The 23,449-nt window shown below is 33.4% G+C and overlaps 1 protein-coding gene across 5 annotated transcripts; it reads right to left on the bottom strand.

Annotated features, from left to right (window-relative positions):
* Window positions 1-944: 944 nt before the first annotated feature.
* Window positions 945-23,400, bottom strand: LOC100377360 (kelch-like protein 24). 5 transcript variants are annotated; one of them, XM_085507047.1, is made up of 4 exons: window positions 23,270-23,400; window positions 19,679-19,744; window positions 5,746-7,008; window positions 945-4,313 (listed from the first exon to the last, which is right to left on the bottom strand). In XM_085507047.1, the coding sequence occupies exons 2-4, from the start codon at window positions 19,679-19,681 to the stop codon at window positions 3,795-3,797; spliced, it is 1,785 nt and encodes a 594-aa protein (XP_085363173.1). In that variant the 5' UTR covers window positions 19,682-19,744; window positions 23,270-23,400; the 3' UTR covers window positions 945-3,794. The 5 variants fall into 5 exon arrangements, with proteins under 5 accessions (XP_085363173.1, XP_085363176.1, XP_085363175.1 ...); XM_085507050.1 differs by having other exon boundaries at window positions 19,686-19,744; XM_085507049.1 differs by lacking the exon at window positions 19,679-19,744 and having other exon boundaries at window positions 23,007-23,400.
* Window positions 23,401-23,449: the final 49 nt, after the last annotated feature.

Below are 23,449 nucleotides of genomic sequence, written 5' to 3'. Positions count from 1 at the left end.
CCAGTATCAATTTATTGCCTATTGATTTAAATCATCCAAAATAAACTTCCACTAAATTTTGATAACAAATCTTCAATGACAAATACTACACTGCATTATTAGTACATTGAAAATTGAATTCCTTTAAAATACAGGACCCAATTAGTGTGACTTGTATATCCTGAAAGCTCAGATGTGAAAGATGCTGGCGATGGATTCCACTTTCAATTTGAGTTTGGATTCCATGAAGATGTTCCTTTTTTTCCCAATCACTTTAGGCCTCTAGAAAAAAACTGCCAGAGGGAGCACTGGAATTCATTGGCACCACCGAGTGGGGGAGATGGGTTTCTCCCTAACAGGGTGTGGATAATTCTAAGTTAAAATGGAGCATTCTATGGCTTCCTTGGGGTCAAAATTACTATCAGACAGGTCACAGTTGAAAACTGTGGTCACATGTGATCACTGGTCAATCAGAATTTTATGGTTGCCAGAGGATCTGCTCCCCAGAGTAAGGGGGCGCAGCGCCCCTGTTCCCTTGTTTAAAAAAATAATCCCTGGAAGAACTGCATAATTCAGAGATAGCAGACATGACTAGAATGGAAAATTATTTTAGATTGATGGTTTTAATTTTCTTGATCTGGTCCCCAGGGTAGGGGGCGCATGGCCATGGCATGAGGGCGCTGCACCCCTGTTCCCTTGTTTAAAAAAATCCCTGATATCGGTATATTAATTTCCAACCTGCCACCACGGCTTATAATGATATATCTTGAGTTTGCTCTCTGTTTGATATATCGGTATATATAAATCAGTGTGGAAATGATTTATTCAAAGAGAAATAGAAAATAAAAGCATGTTGCACAAATGTTTAACTGTTTGAACACCAAAGGATTAGTGAAACAGACACAAATGTGCATACACATGATATGTAACCACATCCTTTTTCACAAATTAATAAAAACAATCGGTTTTTGAATTTCATACAAATTTATTAAAAGCCAACATCAATGTGCCATTTTAAACAAAAAAAAAATGTACATTTAAACGAGTTGTACTGAAAACACACAACAGAATGAAAAACATTAAAAAATAATCTTTGACCTGAGAAGTCACAAAAAAAAAAGAAAATATAAAAGCAAACTACTTTATTGCACAGTAATGTATCTATAGAACAGTAAAAGTAACAAAACATGCATAGTCCTGGATGCGAGAAAACAAAAGTAACAGAACACAGTAAATCGCTTCATTTTGTGAAGATTAAAATTATGAGTAGTGGTCATTTAGGCAATGCGTCAGCAATTTTTGCTAAATATCATTTTCACAAACATTCTCAAATCAAGTCACAAAAATATATTTGTTGATACTAATTCAAAGTGCAACTCTAGGCTAAAAACATAGGACTCCAAGATAAAAGGGCTCCACAAATGCAGATAATAGAATTTACAGTTTTAATATCACCTTTCATTCTCTAGATATTAAATTTTTCATCAGTATTATGCAGTCCACCATCTTGATTCTGAAGCAAAGGATTATGGGTAAAGTATGAAAATATAGCATCTGTTGTGAATAACTATCATGATGGAAATGATGTCATCAATAACTTCTAAGCTTGAACTTCAAATTGGTTGAAAGTTTAGAACATTGTAGCATACCGATGCTAATCACAAATATAAAATGGTTGTCATGGCAGCAGAAGTGAGAACATTCTATTTGCATTGTTCTATCAAATGCTCAATTGTTCATATATTTTATACAATTTACCAATGACAGTAGCTTATACAGGTTATATAGAATCATTTTTAATTATTTTAGCTTTTTGGCAATATATCTTCACTTGTTTTATCTTTGCAACATTTCAATTTGCACTATATAATATAATATTACACACAAGTAATATTCACACAGAAAATTATGTGAACTTACTTAGTATTTTATTTTAAGTATTTTATTTCATGGATGAAATCATTTAATTGTGATGTCACATTTTACCCACAATTCCTTGCTCGAAAATCAAAATGGTGACAATATATATTTAAAGTTGAATAGAAAGAAAAGGTGATATAGAAAAGCAGTTAAAGATATTTCCATGCATTTGTAGAGCTCATTTATCAGGAAGTATCATGCTGTTAGCATCCCCTTTCAATAAACTGTGACTCAAAACAAATTTTTTAAATAAATTATGTTTTTATATTTCTACAATATCTCCAGCTTGATTAGTGTTATGATGTGTCTGGAATGAAATTATTAATTTAAAACTTAATGTCAACATGAAAATTTTTGTTCTCATGTTTTCAGCCATTTCCATTGTTTTCTAAACTATTTATTCGGGATTAGAATTTGTTTTAAGTAGAATGTTTAAGTAAACCTATGATCTATAAATCCGAAATAACAAAGATTTTGAAGCAATACAGATAAAATGAGTGTTTATATATGATTATCATATAATTTTTCAGTGTACTGACTATTCCTTCATTTGATGAGAAATACTAAACTTAACACATAGTAATAATTCAAACACCTTAAAATAAGTAACTTATGTCACCAAATTCCTAGCCCTCGAATTTAAATTTGGTAATATAGTACCTATTGTTACAATAAATAATGGTTATACAGAGACATATATCGCTATGCTCGGTTATTATTTTCCGCCAAATATGCTAATTTTCACCAGTGAGGTTTGTATCTGCTACCAAATATCCTAGCTTGTCGTTTATAACCTTTAAACGGAAAATGTAAATAGGCAATGATGATTGTCAGAACAATGTAATGGATTATATGTCTCGTATTCAGATAAGCGCAGGGGTGACTCGTCAATTCACTTAATCAATAATTTCACAGTGGAGGCGTAGTGGATTATGCTTGTGAAAGAATACTTGTAAATGGTTGTTGTGTGGCTCCCTGTTTCAATACTTTCAACTTTAGTGAAATGGTTTCTTATTTATTTCACAAAAAGTCTTTTAAAACTTTTTAAAATCTACTAATCAATGATAAAGTAAACAAATTTTAAAATCAACTTTAAATTGCTTCTCGTCATTGCTTGCAAAAATGAATGAGAATATATCCAATGTAAAAAGCACACATTAGACGATTCTCAAAAACAGCCTGATTAGGAATGCTATAATTGTAGGTTATTCTTTCGATTTGATGATTATGTCGCAATTCATATGACTCATTTAATTTGTGTGTGATCTTTATGGCATATAAACTCTTGCATAAAACAATTTTATAAATCCTTGATAAACGCCATACGCCATTTAATATGTGACATGACATGGCAACTCATGTACATTTCTTTGGGTACAAAATTGGTCATTTTTGTTCAGTATTACATAAAATAAATAAAGCTGAAAATTAGCCAAAAAATGCCCCTTTAACTAATTCTGCTATCTATAAAGGTTACATTGTATGTTAATATCAAATAAAACTATCAGATTTAATCAATTAGAGGTTTACTGGTGTTAATTTGTTGATTGAAGCATCCTCTGTCACTATAAAATTTGTTATTGAACCAGGGGTGTGATCACTAAGAAAAACATTCACAAAAACATTTTTTCAACTATTCAGCCAATCGCAGCAAGTCACTTCATAGCATTGTGCTAATCCTCTGCAACTTCCATGAAGAACTGATCAGTCAGTATAAAAATGCTTTAAGCGTACACGAATGTATTCTTTAGTGAACACATCCCTGCTCTACTGTGGTGTATGCTAAAATTACTGTGAAAGGATTGTTGTGATACTTTGTAGTTTCCGTGAAAAAGAAATTGTGATATCATGTACCCCCCCTTCTCATCACTGATCTTGATATTCACCAACCGTCATCAATGAGGCAAGAGCAATGTAGCAACACTTGATTCAAGTGACGTTGTTTTTTTGCTAACAGTCACGCATCCTTGTAGTTTGACAGAGTATGGCAGAGTAGGTAATACTGTCCAAACGTTTGTCACAGGGTCGTAACACTCCATAGTATCTACCGGAGAATTGGGTTGGCTCTCACCACCTGTGACATACAGTTTACCGTTACACACGGTAGCGGCACAGCTGGCCCGTTGTGAATTCATACATTCTACTTGTCTCCAACTGTCAGTCTCCGGGTTGTAGCAGTGGACAATCTTCGAAACACAACCGACAACGTAGATACATCCCCGTAATACTTCCACTGATATACATGCGAGACAATGCGGCATGGGAGCGACCAGTGTCCAGTTATCGGTCTTTGGGTCATAGCACTGGACTTTATCAGTCGCTATATCATTTGACGTCACCCCTCCTAGAACATAGATTTTCCCATCACATGTAACAATCCCTGGTGAACTCACAGCTTCCAGTAATGATTTCACCTAATCAAAAAAAAATATTACAACAGATTAGAACAACCCATCACATAGAATGTTTTTTTTATATATTTTTGTCTCTTCCAAGTATAAGTGAAAATTGTACAAAAATTATATTCCAAATATGGGACTAGGTACTTAAAAAGGCTGCGTGACCATCATCCTATCATGACAATTTAGGACACTGACCCTGTGACAATGGACCTAATCAGATCTCAAAATGTACATTAATAATTTATCTTTCCAGTCTTCAATCCACGAACACAGTAGCAATTTCATTGATATATACATAAATTTAATGTATGGATAACTCATCAAATACAGATTTGGTGGTATTGGAGGCAAACAATTTTAGAAGGATGAAGTGCGTATTCAAGTTTATAAATTTATGTTAGACTGTTCACAAATACTGAGAGACTGACATCAAAACCATTTGCAAATAAACTCACTTTTATACAATACATTTAACATAATGGTACATATTGTATGTAGTGGAAAGTCTCTAATTATTATGCAAATTATCTCATTAATTTTGTACATATTTCATGAAATCATGAAATTTCATCAAGATCTTATGAACAGATTTTAAGATGTATCCAGAAAAAAAAAGTTTGTGAATTATTATGCAAATTAAGCAATATATATGCGCAGATTCCAACAAAAAGCTAATGTTTATGAAATGTTTGCTAGTATTTACCAAATGTCATTGGAAATACAATGATTGGCTGGTGAGATATTAGTGGAGGAGACACACAGAATGACTCAGTTTGAAAGCTAACAGTACCCAGTAAGATTGATATTGATTGAAATAATGAAAGCTGACAACACCACACTTCAGCTGGTAGGTAGTACCTGCTTTTATAATGAAGAAATGGGAAATGGAAACGCTAATCAGTTTTGTCACATTCACTCATAAATTAATTGTAGCAAGTAGATGAATATTATCCTTAATATTTTAGTTTTAACCTTTGATCACATACATGTTACAACTACTCTGTGTAATCAGAGGTCTGTAAATGCACCTGAGAGTTTATGGTATGTCAGTTCTCTGTTATTATATAATTCATTAATTATTTCTCTTTGAGCTCTTGATTTTGTACCCACTCGACTCAGCAGATTGACTACTCAAATCAATTGTTTTTTAATGCATCAGTAACATGATTTATTTTTGAGCTAAGAAATAGTGATTTAATTATTTTTAAATCAGTATTTTAGCTATTAAAAATAAAAATTTGAACATTTGGGGCCAGATACAGGGTCTTCAGAAAACTGGTATGTTATCAATTGATTTTATTTTTCGTTGTTTTTCATACATAGCATGCTCCCCATTAAAGACGATGGCGATTATATTACATTAAACATTAAATTCAACTTGAAAATTGATGTATTGGCATTTTTTCACAAATCATTCCCTTATAAAATATGAATATTATTTTACCTGTTCCCAATTATTGTTTTTGGGGTCAAATCTTTCAGTACTACTGAGTCTAGAGGCTCCATCGTAACCGCCGACAACATAAACATAACCATCCAATGATGTTGATGCATGACGATGTCTTGGCTGGTTCATTGGCGCTGATTCAAACCACTTGTTACGCTTTATGCTGTACATTGATACCTTACCCTGCAAACCAGTGACGTAAATATCATTACCAAGGGAAGTCACACTGTACACGCTGTCGCTATGTTTCGGTAGTTTTGTTAGCAGTGACCATGTCTGCTGCGCTGGTTCGTAGGAGTACACTTCCATTACTTTACTATTGCCGATGCCAACACCGCCAACAATCACAATGTTACTCTGCAGACGAGCTCGCATCCTGGGTGGCGTTATCAAATTTGTTTTTTTAGAACGGTATTTTTTCGTAACTGCCATGAACTTATCAAATACTTCAGATGTTGTAACATATTCATTGCGTAGAATTACTTCAAGGAGATAGCGTGATGAGAGTAAATTGATTCGTAACTGTTCTAAAAGCTCTGGCAAATGTTTCAGTCTGTTTTTAGGATCATACTGTACCCAACGAATCATAGTTTCAAACACGCTGTCCTCTTTCTCAATATGTAACTCATCACATGACAAATATTCCAAAATCTCATCTTTTTGTAGAAGTTGTATTTCGCTATGTCCACATACTTCGGGGAAATTCTCCAAAGAAAAATGCCAGGCTTTCTCACACAATTCTTGACATGAGTAACGATCAGCAAAGTGATGAATCCCCAAACAGTTGTGCATATCGAGCTGCTTTTCGAGGAATTCAGCACATGCATCACGTACTGGGATAATCTGAAAGAGGTTGGCGGCTTCCAGCAACGACTGTACATTTTGTTCTGTAATCACCACCTTTGAGGTGTAAGCGTATCCTAAAATCAGATTCATGCTTTCGGATTTAATATCCTGAATAGTGATATGGTTTTCTGTCTTTTCCTTAAGATCTGATGAGAACATTGACATAAAGTAACTACTAGTGGCTGCCAATACGTTTCTATGGCAATAAAACTCCACATTATCAACACGTAATATGACATCAGTAAACAGCTGGCGTTCTCTCATCTGCTGTAATTCCCTAAATGCACTCACACGATGTGATTCTTCCGTGAATTCATAGATGTTCGGCTTAAGCGCTGTTGTCGGCTCTCCAGGCATCAGCGGTAACGGCCCTAATAGCGAATTCATGGTTATCTCCTCACCACTAGAAACACCCTGCAAAAAAAAAAAGCAAAATAAAAGTATTTAAATACATCACTGATAATCTCTATACGACATCCATCTCCATGCATTACAATGCTTCAAACATGGCATATCTCCGAGATTTGCAAAAAATCCTCCATAACACATGAAAATGCAGAGAAATTCAGAATTCTTGCCTGTAAATTCAACCACTTGAGTATCTTAGTAACAGGCATTGTATGCTGAAATCACTGAGTGAGTGAAACACATGCATACAGATGCACACGGCAATACAGACAGATCATGCTGCTGTACAATTATCAAAATACTCTATTAATATTTATTACCGATATCATTAACATATCAATAGTGAATTGTAAATATGTTAATGAGTTGTTTGATTCTATTTACTGTAGAATACTTTATTTTCGCTTGGAATTTATTTTCGCTATTTTCACTGAAGGAATGATTCAGTGAAAATAAAATCCAGTGAATATGCATTTTTTCCTACATTTTACATTCAACTCATAAAAAATCAGTGAAAATAAATTCCACACAAAACACCCAAATAGTCTTTTCAGCGAAAATTAATTCCAGCCAAAATAAAGTATTTTACAGTGACCAACATTTTGATAAATGTCAGTATTCATTATTGCAGAGACTGTGTCTTAAATACGAATATCAGTCAAAACTGTTTTATTTCCGTGGAACTTTTCGACTGAGGAAACATTTTGTTTATAATTCTTATATACCTGACTCATATTTCTATACACTATTAATTACAACAACGGCAGTATTTGAATTTCATCAGGTCATGAGTACTGCATATTGAGAAATAAACAGATGATTTAATGATATGTTGTTATATATTAAAGTATCGGTACTGGTAATTTATATGGATGATGTAAAAATTTGGACAAGAAATTGAACAATTTTTAAGAAAAAATCACTAACAATTTACTGACGAGTTGCCTGTTTTATCAAGGACTTCTATGATAAGGGTGTGCAACTCAGATATCAATGTAAAGTGACTGATATGTGACGAAAATCTTATTCTGCATAACAAGTCTTTCTGACCAATGAATGATATTACAGAACTCAATGAACACTCGGAAAGGTTTGAAATCGAAGGAGATTATGAATCTATTTAAAAAGCAAATCACATATAATGCATTCACTGCAAATATGAAAGGACACAAGAATAAACAGCCCTGGACGAACACTAAGTTGACTTATGTTTGCATTGCAGTTTTGTGATCATGCATCTCACAAGTCACATGACTTCAAATTGGAATATTCATTGCATATCTTTACTCTATACATGCTTGATTTTAACTTGAATTTCCCCCCAAAATGAAAAAAAATATATATATACGGTAGGTTTATTATTAAGTGGTGAAAAAAGGATTTCAAAGGGTTTAAAAACCAAAAAGCACAGCTCATAATTTGTTTCTAATAGTGAGGCCTGGTTGTGAAATGGATTCAACAAACCTTAAATAAATAAATCATAAATCATGGAGGAAGAATCATTATAACATACAAACAGTGACAGCAGATGTGACAAAAAACAGTTAAAAATAAAATTTCCTTGACCTAGCTGGTGCATATATTAAACTATAAATAGCCAATTGTGCTTGATTATTTACGGACCCAAAAAATGATTTATTTCCCACATATAATTGATATATAAACATACCAGTAAGTATTTTAAATTTGAACGGATTTCTTTTTTTTTTTAGCACATATACATGAAACACAACATGTTAGTATTTTTTTTACACTGTATTAACTGATACACAGTTTTCATCCAGTATAATAATGCTACTAAAACACTAAAATAGTATAAACGTTTTTACACATGATTCGTATAAATATATATATAATCTGCCCCTCCAACCCCCATTGAAAAAAAAAAATTAGTATGATCAATATTATTTTCAACATGAACTAGATTATTCCATTCAGAATAGGGTAGCCAGTATTAAATTGAGGTGGCAAAATGAGAACATGACAGCAGCTGAGATTGTCCTAGGTTGACATTTCCCCGCCACTCTGGTTGTATCAAAATAATCTCATTTTTGTACCGGCATAAACCACAAAACAAGGCACAATAAAACCAACAGCATGCTACCAAATGAGGATTACCAGAACAAAAATAACATACTGTACGAGATATCGATTTATACACAATATAATTTATTCTACTTTGTCATTAACTCCATATGTGGTCCTTTTGAGTTTCACCAACCAAACAACTACCTTTTATATCAGTTCTTCCAATTTGCAATAATTTGAAAGCCAACAGGCACTAAATTTCACTATAATTTTATTATTAAATTCAATTAAAAAAAAAAAACAACCTCTGATATTGCAGCTCCTAATACCATAAGTGTATATTAAAACAAATTTGGTGTTTACAATTGGAATTATTTTATTGTATATTTTTAGTATTTTAAGTAGAATGACCATAGCTAATTTGCATATAAAAAAATAATTGAGATTTATTTGCATAAAATGAATTTTTCAACTTTCCCCAAAAGTACATGTAGATAGCTAACAAATAAAATTAAATTGGGCTTGAATTAAACTAAATACCTGGGGAAAAGGTCTAAAACATGTGTTGCTCTATGCACTTATATTGAATGAATTTAGGCAGCCATATATTACTGTAAAAGGATTAATTATTCACTGAGTTATAATTTTGCTTATTTCGCTGACTGGAAAATGTGCTAAATTAAAACCCAGTGAATATGTAAAATTGAGCATAGAACACATTATCTAAATGATAATACCGTGAATTTAAACCCATTGAAAATTAGTCATTTTACAGTAATCTGATACTGTAAAATACTTTATTTTAGCCGGAATTAATTTTCACTGAAAAGACTTAATGGGTGTTTTGCATGGAATTTAGTTTCACTGTTTTTCGATGAGTTGAATGTAAAATATGTTTGCTAGCTTTTGTTTTTCACTAAATCATCCCTTCAGTGAAAATAGAGCAAATAACTTTAAGCGAAAATTTTAGAGTAATGAAAATAAACAAAAATTTGCTAAAATGAAAATTAAAACTTGACATATTTCGACAGCCTATGCCTGTCAGTCATTGAAATTTAGCAAACACTTTCCAATTTAATCTCCAACACTGTCTTAAAAGAATAACTGCAAACATTTGTATCAAAAATTGTCTTTCCTGATCATTATGCTGAGAAAATAAGATACCCGTTACATTTATATTTTCTGTCAAATGAGTCGTCAAGGTAACAAAGGCTGTTAAAGCTAGTGTACTGTGATATGACATTGACTGATGCTCTTAATAGTGCCATATGTTGCATGGTTAAATGCGTCCATTCAACACGAATGCTTAAATTATTCGACAAAACGGCCGCTCTACTCAGTGTACATTATGTCTAAATTAATACAAGATACATGTATAACAAAAAGGTGTGTACGCTCAGTGTTACTACGGTAACTCCCAAGCTGGCTTTCACTGCATTTGCCTTTCATAAAAACTTGCAATTTTTAAAGTGACAAGCATATAAAATTTTAATTTATTCTTTGCAGTATTTGTTTAAATAAGTTCTAATACTGTAGAATACTTTATTTTCGCTTGGAATTTATTTTCGCTGTTTTTGCTGAAGGAATGATTCCATGAAAATAAAATCCAGCGAATATACTTTTTTTCCTATATTTCAAATTCAACTCATCAAAAATCAGTGAAAATAAATTCCATACAAAACACCCAAAATGCCTTTTCAACGAAAATTAATTCCAGCTAAAAAAAAATATTTTACAGTATGAGAATTATTTAGGTATGTATATGTACATGGTGGTTTTAAAAGCAAACTAAACTAACTTTAAACCAGCTGCAACACTCATACTTTACTGTACAATAGAACCTACCGGTAGTTAACACTAGAGTTTTTCCCGCCACAATTTTGGTGCGTCACTTTGCACATTTTTATATATTTTTCTACCATTTTTTTGTTAATTTTTGAACCAAATGGACATAATTTCTCATTGTCTACATTTGCTATCCAAAATTTGTGAAAAATGATTTCATTTTGCAGCTTTAATTTATTAAATATGATAAAATATATATTCAAAGAGTTGAAAGCAAATCTCTAAGCCTTAATTGTGCACAGTTTACGTATTCAATGACAACATTTGATGTTCCATTGTGAAATGTCATCTCCTAAAAATTTAACCATTTCAGTTTCACAAGTGACAAATATCACAGATTTCAGGAGCCTGGAAATTTTCATGAACATTTAACGATCCTAACTTTATGGTACGGTGATACTGGCTGTATAGCCGGATTTGTTCATGAAAATTTCTAGTGATGAAATTTAATGTTTCACAGAACATGTAATTAAATATCTAATAAATCCAGAGCCATTACTGGTGCATTCTACACTGCGAGGTTATTTCAAGATGATCGTAAATCGTATACTAATGCAGTGCAGAGGTCAATGTATGCAAACTGTATACTTATTTTTATAACTAAATCTTCACTATTATACATTACCAATGCAAATGTCTTTTCAAAAATAACTTTTTCTAAATATTCATTACTTTTTTCTTGTGCAACATAAATTTTCACTTTCGCTGACCTGTAAGCCTCTGGCATGTATTCAATCATAAACTGTAAACGCATTAATTATTCACTGGGTTTTAATTTCGCTACTTTCACTGATAATTAAAATCTGCTAAATTAAATCTATGTGAACATGTATAATAACAATAAAACTCATTGTTTCCTTGACAAATTCTTGAAATTAAAATAAAGTGAATATGCTCAAAACATCAAAATAGTGAAATTAAATGTCAGTGAAAATTGATGGTTTTACAGTAGTGCATTGTGTAGCATATTAATTAACAGTGACTGCTGAAAGCTCCACAGACAGCCAAAATGAAAAGGTAATGATCAACATCAAGGGAATTTTAGAAGCTTCAAGATACAAATTCATAGGACATGTTTGTGGTGCTGAACATATCATGCACATTAAGAAAAACCACATGAGAACAAATCCAAAATAGTTTTGAAATAACTAACGGAGATGAAGTAGTATTATAAAGACCACTGAACGTAATTAGCGTGGATTAGTCAGTAGATCCGAAAGAAATAAATTATTTTTACAGCATTATACAATGTAGTACTTGTACATGTATGAGTTGACTGAACTGTGTGAAAAGAGGCCATGAGGTGCCACTAAAAAGGTCAGCTGAGCTGACAGATTAAAGAGATCATAGACATACTAACCTCAAGTCATCCATTACTTAGAAACACAATCATACGTGCATGCAATTGCAAAACAGGGAAAACAGTGTGAATAGCTGTTAAATTAATTTTTAAGATTTTGTGTTTCATAAAAGTCAAGATGAAATTTCATATTATTACCAGGATTATATGTCACTTCAACTATGGCTAGAAACGATGCTAGTATTATTTTATTACCCATTTAGATTTATGCAAATGTCGCTGCTTAGATTCTAGGCAGTGCTGGAGTGTCATTTGGTGAGAGGAACACCACATAGATTCAAGGCAGTAGTGGAGTGTCATTTGGTGAGAGGAACATCACATAGATTCTAGGCAATAGTGGAATGTCATTTGGTGACAAGAACATCACATAGATTCTAGGCAGTAGTGGAGCGTCATTTGGTGAGGGGAACACCACATAGATTCTAGGCAGTAGTGGAGTGTCATTTGGTGATGGGAACATCATATAGATTCTAGGCAGTAGTGGAGTGTCATTTGGTGAAGGGAACATCATATAGATTCTAGGCAGTAGTGGAGTGTCATTTGGTGATGGGAACATCATATAGATTCTAGGCAGTAGTGGAGTGTCATTTGGTGAAGGGAACATCATATAGATTCTAGGCAGTAGTGGAGTGTCATTTGGTGATGGGAACATCATATAGATTCTAGGCAGTAGTGGAGTGTCATTTGGTGAGGGGAACACCACATAGATTCTAGGCAGTAGTGGAGTGTCATTTGGTGAAAGGAACATCATATAGATTCTAGGCAGTAGTGGAGTGTCATTTGGTGAAGGGAACATCATATAGATTCTAGGCAGTAGTGGAGTGTCATTTGGTGATGGGAACACCACATAGATTCTAGGCATTAGTGGAGTGTCATTTGGTGAGAGGAACATCACATAGATTCTAGGCAGTAGTGGAGTGTCATTTGGTGATAGGAACATCACTTAGATTCTAGGCAGTAGTGAAGTGTCATTTGGTGAGAGGAACACCACATAGATTCTAGGCAGTAGTGGAGTGTCATTTGGTGATGCCGAACACCACATAGATTCTAGGCATTAGTGGAGTGTCATTTGGTGAGAGGAACATCACATAGATTCTAGGCAGTAGTGAAGTGTCATTTGGTGAGAGGAACACCACATAGATTCTAGGCAGTAGTGGAGTGTCATTTGGTGAGAGGAACATCACATAGATTCTAGGCAGTAGTGAAGTGTCATTTGGTGAGAGGAACACCACATAGATTCTAGGCAGTAGTGGAGTGTCATTTGGTGAGGGGAACATCACATAGATTCTAGGCAGTAGTGAAGTGTCATTTGGTGAGGGGAACACCACATAGATTCTAGGCAGTAGTGGAGTGTCATTTGGTGATGGGAACATCACATAGATTCTAGGCAGTAGTGGAGTGTCATTTGGTGATGGGAACATCACATAGATTCTAGGCAGTAGTGGAGTGTCATTTGATGATGGGAACATCACATAGATTCTAGGCAGTAGTGGAGTGTCATTTGGTGAATGGAACATCACATAGATTCTAGGCAGTAGTGGAGTGTCATTTGGTGAGAGGAACATCACATAGATTCTAGGCAGTAGTGGAGTGTCATTTGGTGAGGGGAACATCACATAGATTCTAGGCAGCAGTGAAGTGTCATTTGGTGAGGGGAACACCACATAGATTCTAGGCAGTAGTGGAGTGTCATTTGGTGAGAGGAACATCACATAGATTCTAGGCAGTAGTGAAGTGTCATTTGGTGAGGGGAACATCACATAGATTCTAGGCAGTAGTGGAGTGTCATTTGGTGAGAGGAACATCACATAGATTCTAGGCATTAGTGGAGTGTCATTTGGTGATGGGAACACCACATAGATTCTAGGCATTAGTGGAGTGTCATTTGATGAGAGGAACACCACATAGATTCTAGGCAGTAGTGGAGTGTCATTTGGTGATGGGAACATCACATAGATTCTAGGCAGTAGTGGAGTGTCATTTGGTGGTGGGAACATCACATAGATTCTAGGCAAAAGTTTGAATGTTACCTGCATTTTTACATATACAGGATAACCTCACACCCTTTAAAGTCAAAACCTACTGGTAATTGTGTTTTTTAATGAACCATGTGGCAGCAAATGTACACAGGTATATTCTTTCAAATTTGTTAACATATTTGTCCTGGAATTACAATAATAATCGTAAAATTACTTCTTCTACATTCATAGTGAGAGACATAGTGAGGTGGAACTAAATTAATCTCTGACCTACATTAGTGGAGAGGTTTAGTGGGAATAAACCAAATGAATGCATGCCCAGCAACACATGTTGCGTTGGATTATAAAGTTTGAATAGTGCCTGTTCTATACTGCATTGTAAATGAGAACCACAGAGATGCTTCTTTAACGTCATTGACATGTTTACTTTACGCTAAGTGATAAATAAGACCATATACTAAAGACGATGAAAATGTATACTCATTGTAAACAAATTGAATAAGACGAGTCCTAGAATAAAATACCCAGCATTCAAACTATACATACAATGAAACTGACCTCAAAAACTGACACAATGGTATATATATTTGTATAAGGGGTGGATTTATTTTTTTCATTCTTGATATTGGTGAGAATTCTTGTAAATTACCTGACAAACATACATCGATTGATGTCTTCAATAAAAGGGTGCCACTGTGTATGAATGGTTTTCATATGTCACTCTAATGGAAGGACGGAGTGACAAATGACATCAGCCTTCACCCATTGAACAATAAAACCATGGACATACTAGGACACCATGATAATGCTAAGCTGTACATTGCAGGTTATAGCCTCACTACGGGAACTTAATAATGTGTTAAATTAATACGTTATACCGACAGAAGGAAATTTGAAGTGCACTGATTTATTCAAGACCTCACAGCTCAGTGAAATTTTCATCCCTTTCACTTACGGAACAATCAATGATACTACCATTAAAACTCTCTATTGTTAAATTTTAATAACAGAACGTTTTTTATTAAAAAATCTTATTAAGAGAGGTGCTATGAATAGAAAACAGAAAAGCAATTCAATAGATGTTTTTTCAAAGTTGAAACCACAATTGGCCGCTTTTAAAAATTAAGTTCAACATCAAATAGACATTGCCCAGATATGTGTAGTGACGGAGGTCAAAAGGTCAAGTATATAATCCTGCAACTGAACTATAATCCCTATAAAGTTAGTGGTACTTATTAAGAAAGCATTTTTTGAGACGCAAGCAAGTCAACGATCCCTGTTTAACCCTATCAACATATATTAGTCCAGTTTTGTTACCTTTCCCAAAAGGAAATCATTGCGTAATTCTCTGCATTTTTTTTGAATAATTTTGATTTTGCTTTTAAAAGGGGAAATTGTGGCTATTTTTTTCACAAAATTTTGATTAAGGTGTGTAGTCTGTAAAAAATCATATTCATTTGATCCAAAATTTAAAAAGAAATAATAGAAAAATACATAAAAATGTTCAAAATCTTGCACGAACATTTTGGTGGAAACAATTATGGTGCTTAAATAATTCTGATAACTAAATGAATTTACTTATGGTTGTAGATGTACGCTTCCATGTGAATTGTTTACTGCCAGAAGTGATTGTGCTTTGATAATTTGATAGCCTGCAGGAACTACATTTCACGAAATGTGATCACTTTGAATCTCCCCTCTACACAACCTCGATCAGTGAATTTTTCATGGCACTCAAATTTCACGACTTCCAAAATGTTGTCTCTCACGAAATAATAGCAGTTTACATTCTTTTTTAACTGGCTGTACGAATATGTAATAAGTACGGTACAGAAGGTCATGCGAGGTTATGAGTATACAAGTTTTTCAACTTTCACAGCAGTTCATTCTGCTCCATGGTAATCAAAACCTTAAAAGTGGTACTTCAACATCGGTTATATTACACCTTCAAATCAAACACTGCACACTGGAGTAGCTGAAAAGCAAACAAAGTATGGACTCTGGTATGACTAAAAAGACCATGTTTTTAAAGCTATAGAAATACAGTTTGAAAGACAAGACATTTGAACCTACAAGTTTGGACGTTCAAAAGTTTTCATATTCAACAACGCTCCACATACACCAAACAGTCAATATTGACGTAAATTGAGTATAGCTTTCACCAACTTAAACGGTTAATTTAGCAAAACAAGCCATGGTATCCATGACATTACTAAAATACCTTGCATCTTTCTACCGACTCGATGGCAATTAACAAAAGACAGCAATGTCATTTGATGAAACTACGCTCCACTTAGCTTTTAAATGTTATTTATCGTATCAGGGTTCCATCGGGGTCAAATTACACTCACTGAAGTCTACGCCTGAATGACATTAGAGCATCTGCTTGGTAAACAAGATTGGAGATGCTTTGATGAAACATCATAGAACTTGTACACCCTTGAGGGTGATGATCTGAGCTCAAAGAACTCCTTTATTTCCAATTCTAAATGATAATAAATGTTGACTCAGACATGATTTTATGTGATGACCTGTGTACAGGGAAAGATGGATGAGTTTAAGATGTGCTAATATTACAATTTTGAACAAACAAGAAAACTATAGGGAGGGTAGTTTTAACGAAAGCAATTTATCCATCTCACTATCTATAAATAAATTTTCTAGATCCACAATACATTCCTATACTGTAAAACCATCTTCTCTGGCATTTAATTTTATTATTTGGATGTTTAGAGCAATTTTTACTGGGATTTAGGTTCACTAACTTTGCAAGAAAACAATGAGTTTATTGTTATATTACATGTTCACATAGATTTAATTAAGCAAATTTTACCTATCAGAGAAAATAGCAAAATTACAACCAGTGAATTATTAATTATTATTATTATTATTATTATTATTATTATTATTAATCCTTTATTTCAGGCCAAAAAAGTCCCATATTAAATACATAACAAACACGAACACTAATAAATACAACGTCTAAGATTAGTCCAAAATTTGGATAAGAAAAATTACATTAGTTTTTTAAAAGAATTTAATAATTAAACTTTCAATGAATACAGTACAACATAATTAATTTCATGAGAGAAAAATATTTGCAAATTTTGTGGTAACACATGAATTTTTAGTTACAGTTTTATTGTTTGACAGAGAGAAACAATGGCAGTCAGTTCATGGTGATTGGAAGGAAATTTCGTTGACACGAATATTCAAATCTTTGAGTATCAATCATGGAAATCGTGAATTTCATGGAATAGACTTGTATGTATTATTTGTTTAAACTTCAAATTTGTTATGCAAACTTTTTCTCTGATCTATTAAGATTAACGGTAGTCAGGTTTTTTGGCAAAACCTTCAACTCTTTGAGCACTGCATTTTTCCACTTTACTGTTTCAGTGCATCATTTTGCCATTTTTTATTTTATTTTCAATAATTTTTTTGATAATTTTGGACCAAATATACATATTTATCTACTGGTTACATGTCTTGATTCAAGTTTTGAAAAAAAAATATGAAAAACATTATACTAGTTTGATTTTGTGAAAGGTGAGAAGATGACACTTAAACGATTAATGTTGAACAGATCTAGAAATATCACTGTCAAATTGCTCACACTATTTTGTAGTTTTATTGTAATTATTCTATGCTCTATTTCTATTATATCTTTGTGGAATTGATGTGCTAGATAAAAAACGGAACAAAATTCACATAAACATTTTTAATATTAATAGTGAATATTACAGACTTGATTGATAAGCAAAAAAGTCATGTACATGAACAAAATACTGTTAGTACATAAATCGGCAATGCAATAATAACACGCTAAAGTACACACCATGGTTGCCATTGGGTGGAAAAAGATACAATATATTACATATACCAACCACCTGTTGAACAATTAATTAAAGCAATAACACAATAAAAACCATAAATGTCATACTTCAAACATCACACTATCCAAATAAATGTAAGAGACTCAACTCACGTAGATAGCTAACAATTCTGGTGCAGCGCTTGTTTTCCCTTTACCGCGATACATGCCAAAAACTGCTGTGGATGACGACAGCCAGGGATGGACTGAATGCAAATAAACACCCTAAAGTGGCTGTGTTCACGAGTAACACCACTAGACAATGCCGTTGAAAGCCGATTCAAATTCTGTGGGGTTTGACACTCAGTGATGGGCCCACAACTACAGGGGTTGTACCATTCTATAATAGGGGTATTCAATTTTATTGACGTACACTATTCATCAAGAGTTCACAAACCTGCTTACTCTCTAAAGTGCAGTTCAACATTCAAGGCAACCTCAGTGAGGTGCCTCAAAGAATAATTTTTAATTGGAGAGGGGCAACAACAAGTTGAATCAGTACATTGATACGGCTATGAGGTATGTCAACCTGACAGACTGATGTACCTTTTCACAACCCATTCAATAACTAACTTTGTAAAAATACTCACGTTTCAGTGAATTACAACATTTTCATTTTAGTTCTGATAAAATTACAATATTATCTAAAATTATTTACTGGTCGTAGTTATTAACCAACTAACTAGTAGGAAATATTTAGTGGTCATTGGTAGTGCAGAAATACCCACATAAGGCCCAGGAGAAAAATTAAAAATATGTTTTCTGGTTGTTGAGCACATTTTCAATTTTTAGTTTCAAATTGCCATTAATTGATCTTTTAATTCAATTTTTCATGAAAATTAAATTAATTTTTCATGTTCTCAAAAATTCTGTCAAAAAAGCTGTTGTGGACACATTTTTAACGGAATATACGATGAGCAGACACATGAATATTTTTCTCAAAAATGGCATTCCACAATAAATAACCCTGAACTGGTACCCAGGGTTAAACTCCCATCATTTAATTCTCTTACGATAATTCTAAAGGCTAACTGCATATTAGGTTTTACAATGACGCAACTCTGGTACAGTAAAGTACTTTAATTTCACTTAGAATTTATCTTCGCTACTTTTACTGCGAAATAAAATTCAATGATAATTCCTATTTCCTAATAGTTTACATTTCATCAAAAATCAGCAAAAATAAATTTCATACAAAACAACCAAAATTTACAGATAATACAAAAATCTGACAGAAAGGTGTTTTTTTAATCCTCTGGATTTTGCATACTTTCCACGGTATTCTCATGATATTAATATACTAGTACATCGTTTGTACTAATAGAGCAAAAAATTTGTTTTTTGCTGTGACAGTGTTTGCGTTCAGTGATGGGATTCTCTTACAATCATGCGCAACATAGTTTCTGCGTTCAATGTAAACAAAGGAAAAAGTTTGAATATAATGTCAGTGCCAGGAACGTGTTAAATATTGGTGACGTAGTTCACCCCACATAAGTGAAAACGTTGAAACAAGTGCAAATATGTTTTGAAATAAATGCAGATAGGGCTTGTATGGCAAAAATTGTTTCAATACAAGATGTATAATAATACCATTTACATTTGTTTCCTTGCTTCACCGTGTAGTTTAAATACTTCATCCGGACCGTCAACCCAAACCTCAAAAAAAAAAGAAATGTTTTTTATCAAGCCTTGGCTAGTGCAGATGTACAATCCAACATAATTTACTCTTACTATGCAATGGTACAGTTGAGCAGTAAACCTGCTATCAACATACAGACTGATGTTAATTTCACTACACCCCATTTCAATAACCACTCAATTAATGGCAGTAATTTAAAAAAAAAACTTTACACATACTACATGTCGACAACAATAGCAAACAATTCACTGCTACTTCACCCATGCAGCGTAATTAGCCTGTATCCAATATACAATACAACATCATCATTTTACGTAGTCTACCGTTCTACAAATTACAAATCAAAGCCAAATTACATCACACACTGAAAATGTGAATAGATGTTCTTACTCAGACACTTCGCAGTTCACTGAACTTTAAGTTAAGACTTCTAAAATACAAAAACTGGTACAAAATTAGCTTACAGTTAACTCCAACATGGGTGTGGTTCTCAAAATGGTCACGAGTTGCCTATAAATCTAGCCTTTGAAACAGTTACTGGGTGTTCCAATGCTTAATATATTAAATAAACGACAATACCCTAACAATGTACAAATGACGTGGTTTGTGCGTTAGATTCTGATCAACATATTTTTGTAACCGTATCTGTTAAAACTTATTATCTGCGATAGACGTCAATAAATTGAATAGTTCATTTTATAAGTTTTGACAAGTACATGCATTTCTGGAACTAATAATTTTTTAGTGCTGTAGAACACACCTGCACGTTCGTATGAACATGTTCACAAATAAAACCCATCATGCATATAAACATAGCATACGAGTCGGTGATCAGTACAATAAATAACGAGGAAACTCTACCACAGAAGATTATGCAGAAACAACACATAAAAGAACAATGCATGATGTACATCTAAGGACACCGTACAAATGGTGGATATGTGTTAAGTATTATATAATTAATAGAGGATAGATTACAGACAATTTCAGGATGGGTACACTATAGTCATGATTCACAGTAACCTTCACGCCTTGTATGCCTAAATAGACTTTGGTCACTTTTTATAAAAGTTATAAACATCATTGTTTTCAATATTTAAAAAAAAAATATGTTTGGGAGTGAATGGGAAATTATGTTTATTTGGTTCTGAATTAACAAAGAAATTATAGAAAATGTATTTGTATTCCACACATATAATTTTAAAACTGAGATAGAGGCTGAGGGGTTTCTAAAAAACAAATAAATTGTTGTTGTAGGAGGTTTACATGAAAATACAATTTTGTCATGTTATATCTGTCTTAAATCAGCAATGGAGTCTGGGAAAATTTCTTTCCCCAAGTTTTCCTTTTCTTTCCCTATTGAGATATACAGCCGGGGATTAGAATGTAAAGTTTGTTTACTAGTTGGCGTGGTCAGTCATTGGGTTTTTTTTTTTTACCTTAAGGGTTCAAATCCATAAAATGTGTAGGGAAGCACCGCAACCAGAACTGAAACCACACCCATCTCTAGACACATTTTATTGAATTTAGACAGCCACGTCCAGAACCCTTAAATTTACCTTAAAAATGTGCACTTGTACATTATAAATTCTCAGGCAAACAATAAACAACCCACTTCTAAAACTACAAGAATAGATACATTCTTCCAGACAGAGAAACTGTCCTTTTCTAAAGAAGAACATTCGGTATTTCTCCTCTGCTTGGCAGCTTCATTGGTACTTGCATGCAAATTCAAATGTGGTGCAACTTGGTGCAATCCCTAAATTTGCCAAGAACTACCGGGTAATCTCATCAGGTGACATTGTTTTAATAATTTAGACATTTATTAGAATTCTGGTAATACATGTACATGTGACATAACACAGGCTTTGACCTTTCACCTGGTCAACTACATGCATACCTTAACCAAAGGCACACTCACCGGTAAATAAATCACAAATAAATCACAAAGACAACTTCTTAAAATATACTGTGAATTTCATCAAGGCATGAATGTTTTTCAAATAAAATATTTTTAGTTTTATCAATTTCAAATGATGATTGAGAACAATATGACTAATCACAACACCTTAATGGATGCTCAAAGGTAAATTGGCCAATGATTGAGGAAACCAGCAAAGACTCGTGGGTAATGGGCATTACCAACTGGCTTCTATAGCTAATGTATGTATTCTTTGGAATGAAGTACAGCGAGGGTCTTTCAATGTAAATATTTTATAAATTTACATAACAAGCAGCCTGTCGGCTGAGATAGCTCTGCTGTTACCAATGCACATTGCAATTAAAGAACAGAAGATATCATTAGAAAATGAACAATATGTAGACTTGCTGTTTTTAACAAGAATTCAAAAATATCACTTTTCACCAAAAATTACAAAAATAATCATCAAAATTAGATAATTGAAGATATCCCCACAAAATTAACAAATCTGAAATATATCCGTTTACCCGAAAATTATCAAAGATTTATAGAAAAATTAATGAAAATACCATGAAGGCGCGACAATGTCATATAAATCATTATCGGATAATTATCGTCTAATAAAATCTAATGAAATTCTGGCAGAGATGTCTAACTTAGACATTTTTAGACGATATTATCGATAATATCGGAGAAAACGAACTGTCCCAATAGTTGCGCAGACAGACCTGTCTAACTTAGACATTTTTAGACTTTTTTAGACATTGTTAGACGATATTATCGATAATATCGGAGAAAAACGAACAGTTGCAATAGTTGCCCAGACAGACCTGTCTAACTTAGACATTTTTAGACGATAATATCGGATAACGTTAAAAAGTGCAATGTCACGCCTTCCTCGAAAATACAGTAAAAAAAGTCACAGAAAAAAAAAATCACAGGATTTTTGACTTTTTCTACTTTTTACATTTGAACAACTTAGGTTAAAATAATGGGAGAATATTTCACAATAAGAATACTTTTACCATAATTTTTCATGAATATAAAGCAAATAAAGAGGAAATGTTTTCGAAAATTAGCTGATGCTCAAATAGACCATCGTTAGTTTAAAACTGTTTATTCTAAACCTGCACGAACCTCATAATTTGTGTACTCTTTGCGTGTGTGCGGTTTTTTTAATCTTTCTTGACTTTAACAAATTGACTCTCACGAAAATAAAACAGTTTACAACAACTATACAAGACGCTCAAGTTTGAAAAGTGATGTCCATAATTACACACACATGCTGGGGATATTTTAATCCCGTTTTCAATCAACAAAAGAGACTTGACAAAAACAACTAATGCATTCACACTTACCGGTACTTAACAACAAAGAACTTTCGACGAGTGAGTCGTAGTGTACGGGTGCTTAACACCACGGTTTATCGTACAGTTACGTCAAAGGTGGTGCTGCTGCTTTCAACAAGTACCGTAAGAAACAACAACTTACAAGCAAAGTACACACACAGTCCCTCTGTGTTACACAGTACTACACTGTACTCGGTACTCTTTCAGCAGGAACACTGAACCGCAGACAAGCGTGCTAAACTGTTCTATTACAAAATTATTCATACACTTACTTGCAACTATTTCAGGGCCAGAAGAATATATCTTTAGCATTGATTGTCACATGAAAACACAAAGCTGGGGATAAAGACTCGATTCACATACTGCAGTAGTTTAGTAACCTGCTGAGGTGTCGCCCGCAACGACAAAGACAATCATTTATCGAAAATTAATTAACACGACGGAATTGTGGG

This window comes from Saccoglossus kowalevskii, chromosome 13 (genome assembly GCF_978046115.1).
Source record: "Saccoglossus kowalevskii chromosome 13, keSacKowa6.1, whole genome shotgun sequence".
In the NCBI taxonomy this organism is placed as follows: Eukaryota; Metazoa; Hemichordata; class Enteropneusta; family Harrimaniidae; genus Saccoglossus; species Saccoglossus kowalevskii.
Note: the sequence above shows the minus strand (reverse complement) of the source record. Positions and strands in the feature narration are given on the sequence as shown.

Excerpts from the sequence above, each read along its gene's own strand:
- LOC100377360 (XM_078013719.2), bottom strand. The coding sequence starts at position 18,256 with ATGTATCGCGGTAAAGGGAAAACAAGCGCTGCACCAGAATTGTTAGCT. Across the intron at positions 7,009-18,202 it reads CAGAATTGTTAGCTATCTAC|GGTGTTTCTAGTGGTGAGGA; the intron begins GTGAGTTGAGTC and ends TTTTTTTTGCAG. Across the intron at positions 4,314-5,745 it reads AAAACAATAATTGGGAACAG|GTGAAATCATTACTGGAAGC; the intron begins GTAAAATAATAT and ends TTTTTTGATTAG.